Here is a 22,894-nt window from a genome sequence, read left to right as displayed (position 1 = left end):
CGGCTTCTTCTCAAAACGGCCTAGCTTTCCCTATGCCTCCTCAGCTTTGTGCACTAAATAACAATCTACCCTGCTCCTTGGGAGTGCAGTGAACACATCCTCCACCTACTGCCTCTGCCTTTCTGGATTCAAGCTGTTAGCTGGAGCTCTAGAACAGTGGTTCTCAACCTGTGGGTCCCCAGGTGTTTTGGCCTACAACTCCTAGAAATCCCAGCCAGTTTACCAGCTGTTAGGATTTCTGGGAAATGAAGACCAAAATATCTGGGGACTCACAGGTTGAGAACCACTGTTCTAGTAGTTAGTGGAGCAAAAGCTCATATGTACACTCTCAGCCCTTTACAAAATGATGACACTAAAAGTATTGTGCAAAATCTAATTACAGTACAAGCATGTTCTGTGCAACGTGACAAACCTTAGAGTGCACATGAGCAGTTCCGTATGCGTATTTTTATGCTTTCAAAGTAGGTAGTGGATAACATGCTCCTAGTCTTTGGCCCAAATTCAGCTGTAAATTAATTTGCCGAAATTCAGCAGAACAGCAATAAACCCTTTTCAAGTAATGACATAAAACATGTAGCCCTTCAAGTGCTGTAGGAACTGCAGTCCTCACTGTCCCTCATCATTACTGGCCAGAGCTTCTGCAAGTTGTAGTATTGAGATAGCATGCCAAGGTATCAAAAGCACTTGCAAGACAATAGTGGTATCCCTAGAAGCACTATTTTAAAGAATTTTCAAACTATAACTTGGTACAATTAGTTTTTATAACCAAATGTGGCTGATCTAATGACATATTAATTTGGAAGAATGGATAGGACCACAGCCTAGGCTAGATTGCCTTTTAACAAATGTAAGGATAGAACAGAAGAATAAAACACCAAGTTGACTTATTTACATTCTGCTTTCATTTTAAAATCTTAAAGATTAACTGAAACATCTTAGATATATTTTATCAAGATCTGTTGAGCTATTTGCAAAGCTGAACTCAACTTTCAGTAAAATTTACTTCACTATTACTGTAGTTAAATACAAGTCAGATTAAAAAATTACAGATAAAAAGCAAAAATAGTCTACAACATATTCTATGCCATCTTTGTTAAAGCACATTCTGTTATACCGCTACTATACTACAGCATGGAATAACAATGGTAAATTCAGCTTCATGCCTCAAATTCCAAGATACTTTGTTTAGGAAAAGTGAACATTACAGAGCCACGTTGCCACATTTCTTTATAAAATAATATATTACAACATACTCATACATCTGGAAGACTGAAAGTAATATCTAAGCTACCTAAGATAGACAAATGCAGAAGTTTTTTGCTGGACAGGTAAAGACAAACTGGAGGAAATTAAAAGGCCATTTCTATTACACAGGCGATACAATTTTATTGTTTTCCCATCAATTGCAGCAAAAAAATATTATAAACCAAATGAATAATCAAAGTAACTTAATTGTCAACAATTCTTCAAAAGTGATTATGTTCTCAGTTTCACCTGGAAGGGAAATATGAAAAAAAACCAAATATACAGTGGGATAAAGTCTTTTTCTATGACCAATTCAATGCCCTCCCTAAGCATTAAGGCTACTGAGGCATCCTACTGCAGGTTATGTATCATCTCCTCTTTGGCAATGAGGTGTGTTGTTTTGTTAACAAGAGCCATCAATGAGTTGAGCTTTTGAGACCAGTCATTGAGTAAGTTATTAGGGTCCTTCGGTCTCTGGAAGTTGATAATCCCTGCCAGCCTATCAACTTTGGCAAAGATGGTTTTGTTTACCACCAAGTTGGACAAAAACTCTTCAGATTCCTGGGAAGGAAGGAAACAGCACTGTATTAGAAAACCGAACAGAAAAACGGCTTCAATTCACAGTAGGAATACAAAATCATTATCACACCCTGAAGAACAAATATGGTTTCAAGTAGAAACATTGATTTAAACTCTACAGGATTTAAACAGTATATTTAAGTCATTCCAACTTGACCTAATTATGTATTTTCTTGGGGTTTTTTTTGTTTTTTTTAACCATGACAGTGTTTTCAGACATCTACACTTCCAGAACTAAAACTAAATTGGTGTTATCAAACCAGGCCTTTAAAATCGTGTTTCTTTCAAGCTTCTCCCAGGGTGGACTAAGCTCTCACCGTTTGCCAACCTTCTCAGAGAAGAGGACAATTCCTTTTTTGATAAGAAGTTGTTAGAGTACTCACACTGACTCATGGATAAGTCAACCCAGGTTTTTTTTTGGCTGGATTTTTGAGTAAAATTTCTAGACCTATGTATACAGGAATATTTAATCTCAAAATATTCCAAATGACAGCCTGGAAATGCAGAGGCGGGAAGTAGTCACTGCTGCTTAAAACTACTTAGGGAGCTTGAAACATCCGAAGCCAATTGATGGCACTCCCTCTAGTCTAGTTTATCTCTCAGGAAGAGGTCACATAGTGCTTCCAGGAAGCAAAGTCCAAGCTAACCTTCTCCTTTTCCATTTAAAAAGAGGGTATAGGGCTGTGCTCAGAAAGGAAGGACATATTGGATTGACTGATGAGTACAACATATTAGTTGCTGTTGAAATTTCAGCAAAGGTCTTGAGACCATCATTGGAATGAGGTGCTTTCTTACACAATTAGCTTCAGTGTGACAAAATGTTTAAGATTCTGCACCTGTACTTTGACAGTCATTGTAGCAAACTTTTTTAGTAAAAGGTGAAACATAAACAATAGTAATCAAGAGATCCCAGTCTCAAGAAACTTTGCATGGCTATAAATGTATGGAACTGGAACTCTCTCCCCAATGAGATATGATCAGCGCCCTCCCTCTTGGCCTTCAGAAAGAAAACAAAGACATATCCATGGGACCAAGCTTTTGGCCAGTAAAGTAATGCAGTGCAAGAAATAAATAGGAAATATGTGCAACTGACAATTGGAATGGCTTCAGTTTATGATTTTGGATCATGTGATTTTAATGTTTGTATTAGAATGTTATAATTCTATGTCTAAATGTTTATCTCATGTGTTAATGCTTTTAAGGATTTTAACTCATAGTTATATGCTATTGTTTAGATATTATGATTTTATTTTTACATGTGTTTAGCATTGAATTTTGCCACTATTATGATGTAAACTGCTTTGAGTCTCCCCAGGGGTGAGAAAAACGGCATATAAATACAGCACATAATAAATAAATAAATAAATGCCTTAACAAAAAAAATCTCGCTAAGTTCAAGGGAGCTTTCTCCTAGATTGTTGTTTACAGGAATGCAAGCATCACTGAGATTTTTTTTAGGTAAGTGTTCTAACCCAGAAGTGATTATCTATTTATGGGTTTGTTTATTGTCTTGCAGCCCATGGGGGCTCCTGAGGCAATGCACAGCAAATAAAATCAACAAGTAAAAAAACAGAGAAAGTCCTGGCCCATGAACTCACCACCCAACCTCTCAGTCAGAGAAGAAGATAGTATTTTAGATATTCTGGTCCCAAGCTGTTTGGGGCTTTCAAGTTCAAAACCAACACTCAGAGTTCAGCTTTGGACCAAAATAAAATTCAGTTCAGCTGGTTTATGTGACGATCTATCCAATTTGGTTCGAGTTCAAAGACCTCAAAAGCACTATTCATTTTAATTGATTTTTAAAAGATTTTCATAATCAATGAACTCTGTAACATAGATCCAGTGTAGAGAGATACACTGAGTTTCCTGACTATCAGAATGAGAAAGCACTCACTTAAATTACAGCTATTATAATAAGAGTATTATTCCAAAAATCAACATTGAAAAGCACTATTCTTTCCTCACTATTTTTCTACTATATTGTAATATTTCACTTGTACAAAAGAACTGTGGAAACTTAAATATCACTTACATCAACTGATAAATCCAAAAGTTGTGCCATTCTTTTCATGGTAATTCTGGTATAATATTTTGCCATTATTCTAATATTCTAAAAAGAAGAAGAAAATGAATAGTCTCCTATTCATAACATTCAAGACACAACTAAAATTGACTCTCTCTATATACAATACAGAATATATAGACAGCCTTAGATTCCACCTCTCTAGGCTTAGATTCTATTTAAGCAATAACCTATGACTATTAGCAATAAAACTTTGGACTGAAGAAATTAAGCAATTCAAGAAGTAATAAACTTAATGGAAAATGTGACTATCAACATCTTACAGAACACAGGACTTTTAATTGAATACTCAATGAAATAAAAGTGTCTAAATGTTTGGGAATTTAATTATAAAGTGTAAAAAGCTACAGCAAATTCAAATTACATTATGCTACAATTTCTTTAATATATTTTGGCTTGACCAGAGGTGGTATCATGCCTGATATCAATAAAAAAACAACCTCAATAGACTGCTTGATTTGGCCTGCGTTAATTCTCCTTATAAACCAGTGCTGTAAATTAAGATGAAAATGACTACAAATAGCATTCCTTACAGTTCTAATGAATAATTAGAAAGTACGTTCTGCTTACATGCTCCACTACTCTGTTTTTTAAATCTTTCCATCTTTTTTCTCCTTCTTCTGTATAACCAAATACATCCGTTGCAGGGCTATCTAGAGAACCATCCCTCAATTCTTTTCCATATTCGTCAACTAGAGTAGTCCAGCGCATCAATTCCATGGTGGTAAACAGTTTTAAAAGATCTCTGTTAAAAAAAGAACATCTCTGTAAATTGTTAACAGCATTACTCTCAAACACAATAAACAACATACAAATATTTTAGGAACTCAGCAAAAACAGCATATCAATGCACCAGCTTCTTTTCTGTTAATTGTTTTAGAGAGCATACTGACACAGTCTACTAATACTACAAAATATATACTAAGCATGTGCATGTTCCTTCAGTTCAATACAGGTTACAAAATTATTATATAGATGTGTTTAGAAATTCCATTGGAGCTTACAACACCATAATAATAAAAGAAAAAATCTGGGAACAGAATCAGATGGGCTATGACAGATTTGGAACAGCTTTAGGCTGAATGAGTTTGTCAGGATTGAAACTACACTTTCATTTACCATCTAAAAGACATCAGCATTGAGATCTGTCACACTTGCACATACAACAGTTAGCTACAAATGTTAGCTACATCACCACACACACACACATACATCCTATCTGTGTATCTTTAACTACCACAAAGAACACATGTTGAACATCACACTCAATGCTACAGGGAATGTTTTACAGTAACATTTAGCATGCCAACTATACATACTTATACTTAGGAATGTCTTCTAGTTTTTTATCGCTGCTTATTCTATGCACCAGGTCAGACTGTTCATTGTCATAAGGTGAAAGGATAACATAAAGAATAACACTCTTCAGGGCCTGTTTCAGAGAAAGAGAATAGAAATTTAATTTTACAATGAAACAACTGGATAAGATGAATGTTATAATGTAAATACATCTGAAATTGCCATTCAGAACAAAGGGCCAAACATACTGATCTATGTTCTTAAATAAACCACATGCACATTATCACAACGTTGTGAGACCGAGAACTGACAAATAGAGCCATCAAGTCGAACCTTGTGCCAGATACAGGAATTCTAACCAAAGTGACCATAAAATTACTGCATATCCAGTAATTACTGTATATGTTTTATGTCGTGTATGTGACTGCTATCACAGTTTTATAGTTTTAATAGTTTCTATTATATTGTAAACATCAAATATTAAAACAACATATAACATCTGTGAGGCATTGAATTTTGCCATTGATTATGCTGTGAACAGCTTTGAATCCCCCCTAGGGGTGAGAAAAGCAGTATATAAATGCAAGACACTCTTTGTTACATAAAATTTTGGATCGAGTGGGTATCTGTTTACACAGCAGGCCTTTTCTTTTTCTTATCTACACCTCTAATATTGGCTCCAGAAAATTCCTCCAAACCTCTGGAAAAGAATTTGTCTCTCTGCCCTGCTACACTGAAGAAAGCCATTCCACTGGCAGGATACAACCCAAAGAAGGAAATCACTTTAAAGAACTTCCAATCAAGAAATACGATTGTCATCTAAATGTATTTAGTTTAAAATTTACTTAAACGAGAAAAAACCTCTATCCCTAAAGCAAACTGTTTCTAGGTCACCCACAGACAGAATAGTTATTTTCCTCAATCCTGGCAGTGTTTAACTTCTAAATCCCGCTTTACACTCATTTCCTGTTCCTGATAGAAAAATATCGAACACCAACTGTTTTTAAGAACAGGTCCTTGTGGAATGGAAAACAAAGTGATCTTCCCTTGAAGAATGCAAACCTAAACTCCTCTGTAATTCCTTACATTCCGTTCCCCAATGCTTAGCTGTTTCGGCCAGTGCCCTTTGGATTCTTTTAGGTTTTCCTATGTCTTTCCTCCAGTGTAACTATGCAAACAATGGAACTGACTTATATTGCTGCCTTCTTATCAGATTCTCTTCAAATTATAACTTGTCATCTTAGTTTTTCATTCTACAGATCAATATACACACCCTGGATGTTCATACAAAGATTTTCTCCTTATGACATTCTCCTTATTGAAGATGTGCTCCCCAGTCCTCTACCCAAAAAAATTCATGAACACATTAGAAAACAAATAATCCAATAGAAAAATATTTGGACTTTGGGTAAAGTGATTCCAAAGAAAATAACTCCCTTTGCTTGAAGATGGAAATGTTAGGGAATAGGGCCTTGATTAAAGCTCCCATCCATATTAGCAAAGCATTTAGTAAGGACAATACAAGGTACTGACCCCGCATGCTTGAAAAGATCTCTAGTTCATTTAAAGTTGAAGAAAAGATTTTATCAAATGCAACTAACCCCTCATTTTCAGAACACAATTCTTTAGCCATACAGCTAGATTATTTATCAAATAATAATAATATTGCTGCCAACAACTGGTGTTTTTTTGGGGGGGGGCGTGTTCTTATGAACAAATCAAACTAAGCTACAAAAGTAATTTGAAACAGAATATGGTCCAGCTGTTTTACTGAAAAATAATTGCTCGAAGTTGGAGGCATTTGACTACAGTTATCCTCAATTAAACAACAAATGGACATTTACTGCATTGAAAGATGAAATACATCTGTTTTCACCTAACAACTGAAAAGACAAAAATTCTTCTAGCAGTATGTAGAATTTTTTTTACCTGCTGCCATTTTTCACTTTCAGCCTGGATACAAGGGGTGTCATAAATTGCTCTGTAGTGCTTGCAGATGGAAAGGTAGGAACCCTCATGCTGATCCAGCTGAATCATTAAATTGTAGTACTTCAGTTTTAATTTCTGAAATGTCAAATAATCTCAGGTTAACAAACACATTAAAGGTGGAAGCTGAACAACCAAATACCTCATACCCATGAACCACCGTAGCATAAATTTGCTGCCTTCAGACTTACTTCTGTATTTTCTTCCTGGAAAAATTTGGTGTTAATTTTTTTGCTAATAATTTGGGTACGAATGTAATCTTTCACAGCCAGACAAAGCCTCATCTGTTCCAAAATGAATTCCACGCGCTCCTTCTTTTCCATTGATCCGTAAGTTTCCACCTAATATTCAGAATATATAATACATTATACACTGCAAGACATAAAAGCTGAGAACATCACACAAACTTTTAAATAAAAATAGAATTGAAATACTTGTTTATTATTTGTCTAAAATGCTTTGCTTCTGGGCTAACTATCTAGTAAACATAACCTGTGCTTATAATTTGGTTTGTATTTATTTGTTTCAATGCAACCTATGCAACTCAGCTAATATAAGCCTCCCTGCTTTTGATTTTTGCCAAATTTCAGTTTTGGATAATCACCAACAAAATTATTAGGGAGCATATTGTAAGTAGCACTCGCAAAGTATGCAACTATTTCTGGAAAGCAATGTGCCGCATTCTACAAGCAATAGCTATAAATACCATAAAATATATTTTAAATCAAATGATAATCCTTTTGGATGGTGCAATTTTTCTCTTTGCAATTAATGAAAACAATTAATCAACAGTTATGTATTATAAAAAGCTAAATAAAGTTAAAAGGATAATCCTTGGAGAGCTCTTATTTATTTCAAGCCAAGCACCTCTGGTACGTTACCTGAAGTTCTTGCAGAATGGAAGCAGCTTCTTTTACATCTCCACTCTGTTCTTTTATTGTTGCAAGAGTATTTGTCAGCCGAGCTCTCTCAATTTCAACATAAATCTGAATAGAGAAAGATTTTGTTTTATATAAATACACAAAGAGTCATATTCAATATTAAATAGAGCACGATCAGTCCCTGCATGCAGAATGAGTACCCAGAGGAAGATTAGAGGGCTATTTTCAACTCTGGTTTGAGTGGGAGATCAGAACTACAGTCAGTTCCCAAGTTATGAACAAGATACGTTTGGTAGATTTGTTCTTAAGTTGAATTTGTATATAAGTCGAACAGGTACATTTTTAAAGTGTAACTCCAATCCATTTTTCTAAAGTTTTGGATACCACAGAGAAGAGTTAAAACTATTTGCTTGCTGTCTGTTCAGAAGATGTCACCTCATTTTCTGTCCCTGTTACAACTGGATTTTGAAAAGGTTGGGTTGTCATGGAATAAAGTATCAGTGGAGACACATTTTCTCTATGATAACTCTTCCTGGAGTGAATTTCCTTTCCTAGGGGTAGATTTCTCTCACTTCCTGTTGTCTCACCCTTGTAACTAGGAGTACATGGGGACTGCCTGTACAGTATTACCAGAGCCCCCTGTGCATACACCTCCATGCTGGCACCACACTCACAAGGTAGAGGGTTGTGTCCACAGCCCCCTTACTTGCATTACGTCATTCTATCAAGATAACAGAAGACCAAACCAAGAACAAGTACAAATTAATGGCGAATATGTAAGCAAATTTTTTCAAAGTTATTGTACTGGCTGCTATACAATGATCCTGGTAAGTTCTTATTGGACTGCATAATAACACCAGGCGAACCTAGCAACATGCCCAGAACAATGGCATACAGCAGCGAGAATAAAAGAGTCTCACCTTTCCTTCTGTGACCATCCGCAATGTGTCAATTAATCGCAATTTGATTGGTAGATCTGAAATCTCTTCAACGTAAGAACAGCACTGCTGGACCATTTTAGCAACTGCCTAATGCAAAAAGAGAGAAAAACTGCAATCTCACTGTGCATATATAGCCTACCTTAACTAGAACTCCAAATTATCCAAGTTGTTCAGAGGTGCTGCCATTCATGGAAACAAAATATTAATCTTTTCAAATGCAATATATGACATAAGAACCTGAATAATTAAAACTCATAGGGGACTAAAACAAAGTGGACTCACTCATTCATTCAGGAGGATGTATCACCATCCTGTTCAATATCATGAATACATACTTGCTGGGATGTTGATGGCAACCAGAAGTATTATTCTACTGATCTTCAGGAGAACCCATATATTTACTACAGGAGTTAAAAACCATTTAAAAATGCACAATGATAGGAAAGCAGATTGAATTTTTCAAAGTGAATGCATGACGCTGACAGCATCAACATTATGCACAGGAATGGTTGCTGCAAAACATACACAACCCAGCAACTGCACTACTATGGATATATCTCACGGAGTAATGGGTACAAAAAGAAAGCATTACTTTTAGAAATACAGAAAGTGCCTTACATCAGTGTCGATTAAAAACAACTGATCATCAATGCACACAGATAATTTTCAAATAGCACATTTTGTGACCCCGTATCAATTAATGTAATTTACCTGTTTCAACTGACTTCTCCTTTTGGACAGAAGAATGATGTTTTCATTAAGAGCATCCCAATCTTTAGCATCGTAACACATTTTCACTACAGCAACCAAAATCCGAGATGTAGATACCATATCAGAAGCCTAGATAGGAAATAAAAACCTGCATTAAGAGGACAAGGCAGAGATACTCCTGCTCCCCAGCTCACACAAACAACAATTTCCAAGCATCCATTCTGTGATTTGTGGAAAGAATTCAAGCAACAACTGGTTGCAGATCTGCAGCTAAGAAAACATAATTGGTACTGTGCTCCAGTAGATTTGTAGCTAGATGCCATCTAGACACTAATTGCCTGGTCACCAAATAGCTGAAGCTCCAGCTCTAGTACCTGGACATTACCATTTGGAAAGAAGTACAGAGAGGAACATACAGATCTGATTCCAAAACAATGTTTTTCTCAGCAGGAAAATGTAACCATCATCATTCTGATCTCCGCAAGAGACCTAAACTTCAAATAGAAGGAATCAGTGGGCAGCCAGTTTAGAAAAGTTGGTACAGAAAACCTTTAGGGTTAGAGGACTCTTAAAACTACTTTTAAAAAAGTGTTGTACTTACAGTTCGAGTCTGTTTTTCCAAGGACAACAAGGTTTCAACTGCTTCTTGAAGCCTTCCATCCTATAAAATTAATTACATACTCTTCAACATGTGGGATGGGGAACATATATTTGGTAATTACAAAGAGCTTCCAGCAATACACATCCAATACAATACTTGAGAAAGCAAAGTTAAAATGTGGAATCTTTGTCATACAAATAAGAAACCGAATTATGAAATGAAGGGAACAGCCAAATTCAACGTAGACACTGAAAACAATGAGATTTAAGTAACTTGCAATGAACCTGTTTTGCTGGTAATCACTGATTTGAGTCATGACCTGGACTGTCATCAATGAATGTATGTCTACCTTTCTTTCAGGTAGCTAGAGGACTTCAAATAACTTCAGTCAGCAGGTTTTCACATTTTGGTTCACCAGACATGTGGAATTTCAATTTCCAGAATTCCTGACCATTGACATTCTGGCTGCACTGTTGTTGGTGTTGTTTCTGTTCCTTTTAACTCACAAAACTGCTCTTGTAACTTTGTTGTCTTAGGCCCCTTCCACACAGACGAATAAAATCCCACATTTTCTGATTTCAACTGGAATATATGGCAGTGTGGACTCAGATAACCCAATCCAAAGCAAATATTGTGGGATTTTCTGCCTTGATATTCTGGGTTATATTACTGTGTGAAAGAGCTCTTAATTTGAAGTATTTTAAAGCCATGGAAGATTGTTGTTTAAAGGCAGGGCAGAAAACATCTAAAAGGATTACTGGAAGGCATACTGACATGATTTCCAGTGCTTAACTAAAAGCCAAAGCTGTCAAATGCTACTGAAATTCCAAATAAAAAACTATTCTAAATAATTGTTTGCTAATATAAGAAGAGTAGGTGACTTACACTTCTAAGTGTGTGTAACTGTGTAAAAAAAATCTCAAAGTGTAGCATACTTGATTCTAAAAACAGTACATATAAATGCTGAATTTAGCTATAACAGAAATTGCAAGAAAAAACCCAAGTCCACTGAATGTGAATTAAGATCCCTTCTACACTGCCATAAAATCCAGAGTATCAAATAAGATAATCCATATTATCTGCTTTGAACTGGATTATCTGAGTCTACACTGCCATATAATACAGTTCAACGCAAATGATCTGGATTTTATATGGCAGTGCAAAAGGGGCCTAATACACTGCTTTGAATCTCTTTTAAAAGGAGATAATAAACACAAATTAGCATTTAGAAATACATTTAATTAACTGTAGACCTTGAATTGCAGTTTTACATATTTTGTTATTAAGTTCTTTCTCAAAACATTTCAAAATACCAGAGCAGTCTGTGAAAAGACTTCAGTGTAAAAATATATGAAAATACAACTCAATCATTATGCTAAAAAGGGCAGTAGTAAACTGACTTAGTAGCTACATCTCCTGCCAGTAGTCATCATAAAGCAGTCCCAATCCACTACACTGAAGCTATGCAGGCTGATCCCTTATAGTAAAATAGGTGGATACTTTGAAATATCTCCCCTGCATTTGACAGAAGTGGTGACACAGGGTCTAACTCAATTACCTCTTATGGCTATAATGATTAGGTTGAATCCCTACATAGATACTTCTACTAGCTTGCAATGCAATGTACAAATCTAATTTCAGATGTTATGCCAGTCAGAATGTCATCCCAGCAATTGGGAACAAGCACAGCAGTCCTAAATTAGTCAACCCTCAACACCCAGATTCCAGTTCCAACGCCCACGGCTTGAAAATATTTCAATGGGAAAAAAATCTCAAAAAAGCAAACCTTGGGTTTTATCCATTTTACAAATGGGATGACATTGTACACGGGCACTGTATATAGCACATAACCAGTGGAAACGGGGAAATTTTTTCTTCCTTTAACTCCCCCCCCTGTAAAATGGACTATCCTACTCTGTCTAGGCCCCCTTTTAGAGCCCGCCAAGATAATGGAACAGTACCACACTATGGAACAAAATTGGAATAAATTTCTGTTCCTGGTCTGAAAGTGTTATTTTCTGTTTAACTGTACAGTCCTTACCAGAAACTTTGTTTTTGTGCCTGCCAAAATATTTGTTGTTGTTGTTGTTGTTATTATTATTATTATTCTGTTTATTTATATCCCGCCTTCTCTCTCCATACAGAGACTAAAAGTGGCTAACAATTAAAAGTATTACACAACAATTTAAAATAAGCAAGATACCAATATTAAAATAGTATTAAACATCATTAATATTAATAACAATACACATTAAAATCAAAAGTATATAAGACCACAGTACCCCCTGACTTAAAAACTATCTATAAACGTCTGCCGGAAGCACAGGAGGGAGAGGGCTATTCTGGTTTTCCTGGGAAGAAGGGAGGCCCTTCCAGACAGGTCCTATATCCCAGGATATAATCAAGGTTTTCTGTTTATCCCAGATTATTTGGCAATGCAGATTTATATAATCCAGTTTAAGCAGAAAACCTGAGATCAAATCCTAGGATATAGTGCCTGTCTGGAAGGACCGAGTTCCAGAGTTGAGGGGCAGTGACCAAAAAGGATGGCCCACTCTCTCTTTCCCACCAACTGAGCTTGACATGGAGGTAGGTCTAGGACTCCTTCCACAAAACTGAGTAAAATCTCATATTTTCTGCTTTGAACTGAGATATATGGCAATGTAGGATCAAATAACCTAGTTCAAAGCAGATATTGTGGGATTTTCTGCCTTGATATTCTGGGTTATATGGCTGTGCGGAAGGGCCCCTCCTGAAATCTCAGGGCCCAGGCAATTTCATACAAGGAAATGTGTTAAAACAAACAGCCTGGACCTGGACTGTTTAGGGCTTTACGGTGAATTGATTGAGACTCAATGAGATATTCACTGAAAAACTATAGCAAAATGTGCTGCACGATGTCCAGCAAAAACAAAGTTCTTACATCTTAATAAACACTTTGTTTTTATGATAGAACTCTGGTGTGGGCTGGTCCATAAGGTCCTGAAGAGTTGGAAGCGATTGAACAAATAAACAACAACATGATAGAACCAGTTAGTAAATAACATATATAACCCAGGAACAAAATTTGTGTTACCAAGGCCCTTCATACAGCCCTATATCCCAGAATATCAAGGCAGAAAATCCCACAATATCTGCTTTGAACTGGGTTATGTGTCCACACTGTCATATATTCCAGTTCAAAGCAGATAATGTGGGATTTTATTCAAGTGTGTAGAAGGGATGTTAGGGCTCTTCTAGACAGGCCCTATATCCCAGGATCTGCCCACAGATTTTCTGCATTAAACAGAATTATATGAGTTCCCACTGCAGAAAACCTGAGAACAGATCCTGGGATATAGGGCCTGTTTGTAAGAGCCAGATGTTTGACTTTCAACTCCCAGAAATCCTAACTGCTGGTAAACTGACTGGGATTTCTGGGATTTAGGCCAAAAACATCTGGGGACCTCAGGTTGAGAACCACTGCCTTAGATAATCGAGTTCAGATGTCATGGATTATCTGCCTTGATATTCTGGGTTATATGGCTGTGTGGAATGGCACATAAATGAGACTTGAACCTCCCCTGCTTTTGTTATCACCATGTTTGCTTGCTCGTGCCTTCCGGCCTTCACCCGGTCACTTAGAATCATAGAATAGTAGAGTTGGAAGAGACCTCATGGGACATCCAGTCCAACCCCCTGCCAAGTAGCAGGAAATCGCGTTCAAAGCACCCCTGACAGATGGCCATCCAGCCTCTGTTTAACAGCCTCAATCAGTTTATCTACACCAGTGGTTCTCAATCTGAGGTCCCCCAGATGTTTTTGGCCTCCAACTCCCAGAAATCCTACCAGCTGGTAAACTGGCTGTGATTTCTGGGAGTTGTAGGCCAAAAACACCAGGGGACCCCAAGTTGAGAATCACTGATCTACACTATACAATGAACGCAGCTTGACCTCCTCTGAAGTGCCACGGCTCAATGCTATAGAATAATGGGAGTTGTAGTTTGGTGAGGCACCAGCCCGCTGTGGGAGAGAAGGTCAGAGCCCTTGCTAAGCGACAGCTTCCTTGCGCTTCCCTCAGAATGTCCCTCTCCAGGCCTGTGCCGCTGCGGCCTAACTTGCAGAGCCGCGCCATGACTCAGCCCGCCGGCGAGCAGGGCCTTACCCGGGCCATCTGCTCGCACTCAGGCAAGCGCTGGTCCACCGTGGCGCTGTAGTCCACCTCCATCTTCACGATACGCCCGTCGGCCCGCTCCGCGCCGCTGTCCGCCATGGCTGGGTCCCGTCCAGCCGCCAATCCGCCTCACTTAGCAAGCAAACCAGCCGCACACTGACTCACCGGAACCGGAAGCCGGTTTGGACCATTCGCTAGGCACTCAGTGGGACAGCCATATCGAAAAGGACCCTTCCTTCCCTCTCAGCAGGCAATGTGATAGACAGCTAATACGAGTGTGTGGAGAAGTTGTCTCTGGCGGGGTCCTTCGTGGGAGGGGAAAGGAGCGCAAAAAGGGAAGAGGAAGCAAAATGGAGGGAGGCGCTGCAGTTACAATGAATGCACTTTACTGAGACTTGTAGTTTGGAAGCCTCAGCCCCTTTTGGCAGAGAAGGCTGAAAAGGCATGGTAAAACTTCAACTCCCATGGCTCCCTGTACCATTATAGCTAATGCAGGTAAAGTGGTTTGGTTGGGTGGTTGCATACTGCAAGTCACTTCTAGTGTGAGAGAATCAGGGCCTTTCCACACAGCCATATAACCCAGAATATCAAGGCAGATTAACCCATAATATCGGGCTTGAACTGGGGCCCCTTCCACACAGCTGAATACAATCCCACATTTTCTGCTTTGAACTGGAATATATGGCAGTGTGGACTCAGGCAACCCAGTTCAAAACAGATATTGTAGGATTTTTTGCCTTTATATTCTGGGATATAGTGCTGTGAAGAAGGGCCCTGAATTATCAGAATCCACACTGTGTTGTCGAAGGCTTTCATGGCCGGGATCACAGGGTTGTTGTATGTCTTTCGGGCTGTGTGGCCATGTTCCAGAAGCATTCTCTCCTGACGTTTCGCCCACATCTATGGCAGGCATCCTCAGAGGTTGTGAGGTATGGAGAAAACTAAGCAAAGAGGTAAATATATATCTGTGGAAAGTCTAGGGTGAGAGAGGTCAGTGTGAATGTGTGTAGTTAATCACTTTAATTAGCATTGAAAAGCTTATCTGCTGTCTTCTTCCTGCCTCTGGGGCATCCTTTGTTTAGAGTCGTTAACTGCCCTAGGTTGATTCATGTCTGGAAGTCCTCTGTTTTCAGAGTATTGCTTTTTATTTACTGTTCTGATTCTTGAGTTTTGTAATACTGGTAGCCAGATTTTGTTCATTTTCATGGTTTCTTCCTTTCTGTTGAAGTTGTCCACATGCTTGTGGATTTCAATGGCTTCTCTGTGTAGTCTGACATGATAGTTGTTAGAATGGTCCAGCATTTTTGTGTTCTCAAATAGTATTCTGTGTCCAGGCTGGTTCATCAAATGCTCTGCTATGGCTGATTTCTCTGGTTGAATTAGTCTGCAGTGCCTTTCATGTTCTTTGACTCTTGTTTGGGCGCTGCGTTTGGTGGTCCCTATGTAGACTTGTCCACAGCTGCATGGTATCCGGTAGACTCCTGCAGAAGAGAGAGGATCCCTCTTGTCCTTCGCTGACCGTAGCATTTGTTGGATTTTCTTCGTGGGTTTGTAGATAGTTTGTAGGTTGTGCTTCTTCATCAGCTTCCCTATGCGGTCAGTAGTTCCCTTGATGTATGGTAAGGACACCTTTCCTCTGGGTGGATCTTTGTCTTGACTCTCATGGCTTGTTCTTGGCCTTGCAGCTCTTCTGATGTCTGTGGTGGAGTATCCATTGGCCTGTAGAGCCCAGTTTAGGTGGTTGAGTTCACCTTGGAGGAGGTGAGGTTCGCAGATTCTTTGTGCACGGTCTGTCAGGGCTTTGATTGTGCTCCTTTTTTGACTTGGGTGATGATTGGAGTTTTTATGAAGGTATCTATCTGTGTGTGTAGGTTTTCTGTAAACTGTGTGGCCCAATTGTTGATTGGGTTTGCGGATGACCAGAACATCTAGAAATGGCAGTTTTCCTTCCTTTTCTTTTTCCAATCATCACCCAAGTCAAAAAAGGAGCACAATCAAAGCCCTGACAGACCGTGCACAAAGAATCTGCGAACCTCACCTCCTCCAAGGTGAACTCAACCACCTAAACTGGGCTCTACAGGCCAATGGATACTCCACCACAGACATCAGAAGAGCTGCAAGGCCAAGAACAAGCCATGAGAGTCAAGACAAAGATCCACCCAGAGGAAAGGTGTCCTTACCATACATCAAGGGAACTACTGACCGCATAGGGAAGCTGATGAAGAAGCACAACCTACAAACTATCTACAAACCCACGAAGAAAATCCAACAAATGCTACGGTCAGCGAAGGACAAGAGGGATCCTCTCTCTTCTGCAGGAGTCTACCGGATACCATGCAGCTGTGGACAAGTCTACATAGGGACCACCAAACGCAGCGCCCAAACAAGAGTCAAAGAACATGAAAGGCACTGCAGACTAATTCAACCAGAGAAATCAGCCATAGCAGAGCATTTGATGAACCAGCCTGGACACAGAATACTATTTGAGAACACAAAAATGCTGGACCATTCTAACAACTATCATGTCAGACTACACAGAGAAGCCATTGAAATCCACAAGCATGTGGACAACTTCAACAGAAAGGAAGAAACCATGAAAATGAACAAAATCTGGCTACCAGTATTACAAAACTCAAGAATCAGAACAGTAAATAAAAAGCAATACTCTGAAAACAGAGGACTTCCAGACATGAATCAACCTAGGGCAGTTAACGACTCTAAACAAAGGATGCCCCAGAGGCAGGAAGAAGACAGCAGATAAGCTTTTCAATGCTAATTAAAGTGATTAACTACACACATTCACACTGACCTCTCTCACCCTAGACTTTCCACAGATATATATTTACCTCTTTGCTTAGTTTTCTCCATACCTCACAACCTCTGAGGATGCCTGCCATAGATGTGGGCGAAACGTCAGGAGAGAATGCTTCTGGAACATGGCCACACAGCCCGAAAGACATACAACAACCCTAGAATCCACACTGCCATATATTCCTGGGATTTTATTCAGCTGTGTGGAAGGGGCCTCAGCTGCCTACAAAGACGTTGCCCAGGTTATGCCAGGATATGTTACCATGCTATGGGGTGGCTTCTCTCAAGGAATCCCACTGGAGCATTGCAGCACATCAAAATACTTGAGAGTTAACCTGGACTTTACAAGAAGCACTGCTTGACTGGCAAGCAAAAAGTGGGTGCTAGAATTATACAAAAGCTGACTGGTACAACCTGGAGATCACAACCAGACACAGTGAAAACATCCGCCCTTGCACTTTTCTACTCTGAATACGCATGCCCAGTGCGGACCACATCTCACCACGTTAAAACAGTGGATGTGGCTCTTAATGAGACATGCCGCATTATCACAGGGTGTCTATGCCTAACACCACTAGAGAAATTTTATTTATTTATTTATTCATTTCCAATATTTCTACCCCACCCTTCTCCCCGAGGGGACTCAGGGCGGCTTACACAACTGGTAGGATCACTACCAGTACATCATAATACAATAAAATAAGAATAAAACAGTTAAAATAATTAACTAACATAGTAAAATACAATATATAAAAATTTAACACAATGCAACACCAAATATATATACCAATCATCCATCAGACCTTGTGCAAAAGCCTTAATCCAATCCATGTCAATGCTAACTGAGTTCATTCATTAAACGCTTGCGCGCATAGCCAGGTCTTCAGCTTCTTCCTGTTTAGTCCAGTGGTTCTCAACCTGTGGGTTCCCAGGTGTTTTGGCCTACAACTCCCAGGAATCCCAGCCAGCTATTAGGATTTCTGGGAGTTGAAGGCTAAAACATCTGGGGACCCACAGGTTGAGAACCACTAGTTTAGCCAATATTGAACCATTTGATATCTGCAGGGAATGAGCAGCCAGTAATGAAAGGACCAAGACACTGACATCTCTGACCCATCCTCTGTTCGGATATCAGCCAGCATGCCAACAACTTAAATTATGGAACAGGTTCCTAAGATCTACAGAGATACTCGCAGGAATACCTCAGCAAGCAAGAGTCCAAAAGTGGCAGGTTAAAACCCTGAACCTTAATCCATGGCTGATGAGAAACTCCACCCTGGGCACACAGAAGACTGGGCGACTTGGAAGCCGCTGAAGAGACTGCTCTGGTTCCTTGTGATGCAGAACCAATCTTAAGAAATGGGGCTACAAAGTGGAGTCCACGACATGCGAGTGTGGAGAAAAGCAAACCACAGACCACTTACTACAATGTGGTCTGAGTCCCGCCACATGCACAATGAAGGACTTTCTTACAGCGACACCAAAGACACTCCCAAGTGGCCAACATCTGGTCAAAGGAAATTTAGTATAATGTCTAGTTTTTAAGTTTGTGGGTTTTTTAAATACATTATAACTGTATTCTTTATTCACTTTTGAACACGATAAATAAAAGTTAAAGTGGTTTCAAACTGCATCCATTTTACAGTGTAATTGTACTTCTAGTCTCTAGTGTTTATGCCACTATACTGACTCTCTAGTCTCTCTTTTGTGACTACAGTAATTAATTTTTGCTTATTATGCTAAAATAAATCAATGCCAGAGTCCTGGCAGACCATTAGGCGGCTAGTCAGTAATATAAGAAAGTATTGTGAGATGGGAATCTATCTCGTATGCAGCTATGCGGTTAACAAAGGCTGGATCTACACTGACATATAATCCAGTTTCTGAATCCAGATTAGCTGCTTTGAACTGGATTATATAAATCTACACTGTCATAATCCACTTCAAAGCAGATTGGATTCGGAAACTGACTTATATGGCAGCGTATATGGGGCCAAAGTAGTCCATACATTCTTGGTTGTGTTCACTGGAAGAAGAGAGGGTCCTACGCCACACAATGCAGCCCCTTTCTACACTGCCATATAATCCTAATTATCAAATCAGATAATCCACTATCTGCTTTGAACTGGATTAAATGAGTCTATGCTGCTAGCCTCCTTTTTTCATTGCCATATAATCCAGATTATCAAAGCAGATGGGATAAACCGATTATTTGGGATCAGATTGTGAGACATAGAGCAGTGTAAATGCATTTAAGAATGACAAGTCTTTCCTGGCCAGTTTTATGTTTTATGTTCCTTCACTTATGATTTCCATTTTGGGGCCCGTATTTACAGACCTATTTTTTTAACATCCTGGGGGGAGTTGGTAAGGAAGAATTCTCCTTCTAAATTCTTCCCATAAACTGCAAATGCTAGGATTCCATAGGATGGCAGTTGAAGTGGGATTATAGTGCTATCATTATGTAGGGTGAAAGGGCTGATGGTCTGTGTGCAGGCATTCTCAAACTATAGCCCTCCAGCTGTTTGGGCTTCCAACTCTCAGAATTCCTGACCATTGAACAGGCTGGCTAGGCCTTCTGGGAGTTGGAGAATATGAGAATAACATCAAAAGTACACCATGGGCAGTCCATTAAAAGACCTTATAATACAGTCACCAAATGTCTGTTCAAATAAAGTCTTGCTGACAGAAGGGCAAACGTCATTTCTACTCTCTCCCCCTTTTATTGCCATAATCTAGTATCTTTTTAGTTACTAGCCTACCCTCTGATTTTTTAAAGCTAACTCCAAGGTCAGGCTTGATAACAATGCTATTTTACCATGTGCTTAATTCACCTCTTGCCCATCATACTATAAACCTGTATAACTTGTCCGGAAAAGTCACTGGAAGGTTAACAGCCTGATCCATGCAAAGATAAGTATGCTTAAGCCCACTCTTTTCTATATAGTATCAAGCAGTGAATATATTTCACTCTTTATACATTGTGTTGTGGTTGCTAAAAAAAATCAGTGGCTTTAGAAGATAATCAGTTAAAAAAGAAAATGTAAATTGGATCTAATCTGCACTAATAATATCTTAAAATGTGATCATTTATCCACTATGAAACTCATCGGCTAGTCTGAGAGAAATGCATGTGTAATAAGGCTGGCAAAAATAGCATTTTCCCTTTCCCTCTAAAGCTTTCCTTGTGTCTTTCCTATCAGTGTAGGATTGGATTAATGGAATAGGCTGGTGGGTGGAGGCTAGGTAGTGGAAGCTTAATTTCAGATGGAAAGATACTAGCTTGGGTACCCGGCAATGCCCAGGTTATTTGAAAAGGTCCTTGTTTGTTTTTGGATGTTAGGTAATATGGCTTAGATAATCTGTAAAGCTATGTCTTAGAAAAAAACCTCCACCTTTCCTTTGTTTTTTATGAATGCTCCCATTAGAAAATGCATAAGGATGTAGGATGAACTACAATTTCCCCAAAATCCTGGGTCAATCCCCCCAGTATTCACAGCTGGCCATGTTGGGTCTGTGTGCCAAGTTTGGTCCGGATCCATCACTTGCTGGGTTCAGTGTTCTCTGAATATGGGTGAACTAAAACTCTCTGATGAGTCAATCACCCCAAGTTGGCAGTGTTGGGTCTGTGTGGCATGTTTGGTCCAGATCCATCATTGGTGGGGTTCAGAGGGCTCATGGAATACAGGTGAAGTATAACTCTCAGGGTGAAAGGTCAATCACCCCCAAAGTCCCCCAGTATTCCCAGTTGGCCATGTTGAATTTGTGTGCCAAGTTTAGTCCAGATCCGTAATCAGATGGGTTCAGTGTTCTCTGAATACCGGTGAACTATAACTCCTGGATGTCAAGGTCAATCACCCCCAAACTTCACCAATATACAAAGTTGGCTGTGTTGGGTCTGTGTGCTGAGTTAGTTCCAGGTCGATCATTGGTGGGGTTCAGAGTGCTCTTAGATTCCAGGTGAACTATACATCCCAGTCCCTACAACTACTATAATTCATGGTGAATTTTCCCCAAACCTCTCTTTCCAGTATGTTCAGTTGCTGATCAATTCCTCTGTTTGCTGTGTGCCATAAAAAAGGGTAGGAAAGGGTTAAGAGAGAGGCAGTGGGAGGGGTCATGCAAATAGAGAGCAAAAGGAACACTGGGATGTGCTGCTCGCTGTAACTTGAATTGTCCTGGGAGGGAATGACTTGGTGGCTCTTCATCATTGGGAATTATAGCCTGTTTGTGGAGGTGGAGGCTGTCTGTGTGAGCGGACACCTGTGCCACATATACATACAAATTTTCACTTTTATTATGTGTATACATGAAGATCACCAATGAGACCATTCTTCAACCCCTGAAGGTATCCTCTGAATTCAGATGGAAAAATGTCTAGCTGTCATTTACAATTTCATACAAATGAAAATCAGCAATAAAATATAGTTAGTAACAGAGCTAGAAGGAATAGAAGTACCAGGACAAACCACAACAACAAGAAAAAAATATGTGATTTTAAACTATGAATTTTAAATGTATATTCTATTATTACAAATTTTAATTTTGTCTTATGTATTTTAATATATGCATTTTATGGTATTGTGTTTTATCTGGGCGTTTTAACTGTATTGTACCTTGCCTCGAGCCATGAGAAGAGGCAGGTAACATTATTATTATTGTCATTACTACCATTATTACCATCATCAAATAATATACCATAACCTTTTGTGGATAGCAAAAGGTTATGCATTACACAGCTAAGGTTGTAAATGGTGAAGTCAGAGACAAATTACATTCAGAAAATGTAAACACTGGCCGCATCTAGATTGCCATATAAAATCCAGATAATCTGCTTTGAACTGGATTATCTGGCAGTATAGACTCATGTAATCCACTTCAAAGCAGATAAAGTGGATTATCTGCCTTGACAATCGGGATTACATGGCAGTATAGAAGGGGCCATAATTATATGTGCTAAACAGAGTTGGTGGCAACACCTAGCAAAAGTATTATAACTCAATTCTACAAGTCTATCTTTTGAGAAGGCCTCCTTAATATGAATGCATGTATCTTAAAGTCACCTGTCAATTTATGGGGACAGCATAGGGTTTTCTTAGGCAGAAATATTCAGAAATGGTTTTGTCATTTCCTTCCCCTGAAATATAGCCCATAGCTTCTTGTACTGGATTACAGTTTCCCATCCAAGTACTACCCAGGTCTGACCCTGCTTGGTTTCCAAGATCAGAGAGGATCTGGTGGCTTTAGAATATTTAGGATTGCCCCTTAATGCTGTATTGTCAATCTCTCTGCCGTTGTTATGGTAGGTTCTTAGAAAGCACGGTAAGTCTTACTTGAAGTGGGAAAAGAAAAATGCAGGTTTGTTTCGAATAGCCGGACCTCCACGTGGTTCATCCTCCACAGAGGTTCCCTCTAGTTAGGGTTAGGTAGTTTAGATTGAACACAGGGTACTCAGGGTACCGTTGGGCCATCATGGTGTACTATTAAACACATAATTGGAATTATAACTACCATGTCAATAGAAATAGCCATTACATGCCGTATAGTTTCTCAACCGGGTTCATGTCACTTAACATTATAAAACTAATAATAATAATAAAACTT

General features: G+C 39.0%; 1 protein-coding gene and 1 long non-coding RNA gene across 2 annotated transcripts; one reads left to right on the top strand and one right to left on the bottom strand.

Annotated features, from left to right (window-relative positions):
- Positions 1-884: 884 nt before the first annotated feature.
- Positions 885-14,662, bottom strand: psmd12 (proteasome 26S subunit, non-ATPase 12). Its single transcript, XM_003224438.4, has 11 exons — positions 14,471-14,662; positions 10,327-10,386; positions 9,726-9,854; positions 8,994-9,101; positions 8,074-8,178; positions 7,384-7,533; positions 7,136-7,270; positions 5,227-5,339; positions 4,478-4,652; positions 3,857-3,934; positions 885-1,806 (listed from the first exon to the last, which is right to left on the bottom strand). Exons 1-11 carry the CDS (start codon positions 14,576-14,578, stop codon positions 1,597-1,599), a joined length of 1,371 nt encoding a protein of 456 aa, XP_003224486.1. The 5' UTR covers positions 14,579-14,662; the 3' UTR covers positions 885-1,596.
- A 36-nt stretch (positions 14,663-14,698) lies between these two features.
- Positions 14,699-18,923, top strand: LOC134296373 (uncharacterized). Its single transcript, XR_010003096.1, has 2 exons — positions 14,699-14,974; positions 18,356-18,923. It is a non-coding gene; the product is annotated as an uncharacterized LOC134296373 (long non-coding RNA).
- The last annotated feature ends 3,971 nt before the right edge of the window (positions 18,924-22,894 follow it).

The sequence above is a fragment of the Anolis carolinensis genome, chromosome 2, assembly GCF_035594765.1.
Source record: "Anolis carolinensis isolate JA03-04 chromosome 2, rAnoCar3.1.pri, whole genome shotgun sequence".
NCBI lineage: Eukaryota > Metazoa > Chordata > Lepidosauria > Squamata > Dactyloidae > Anolis > Anolis carolinensis.
The sequence above is the reverse complement of the archived record's forward strand: the minus strand, read 5'-3'. Positions and strand labels throughout refer to the sequence as shown.

Excerpts from the sequence above, each read along its gene's own strand:
- psmd12 (XM_003224438.4), bottom strand. The coding sequence starts at position 14,578 with ATGGCGGACAGCGGCGCGGAGCGGGCCGACGGGCGTATCGTGAAGATG. Across the intron at positions 7,271-7,383 it reads TCCAGGAAGAAAATACAGAA|AAATTAAAACTGAAGTACTA; the intron begins GTAAGTCTGAAG and ends TTGACATTTCAG. Across the intron at positions 4,653-5,226 it reads GAAGACATTCCTAAGTATAA|AGATCTTTTAAAACTGTTTA; the intron begins GTATGTATAGTT and ends TTTTTTTAACAG.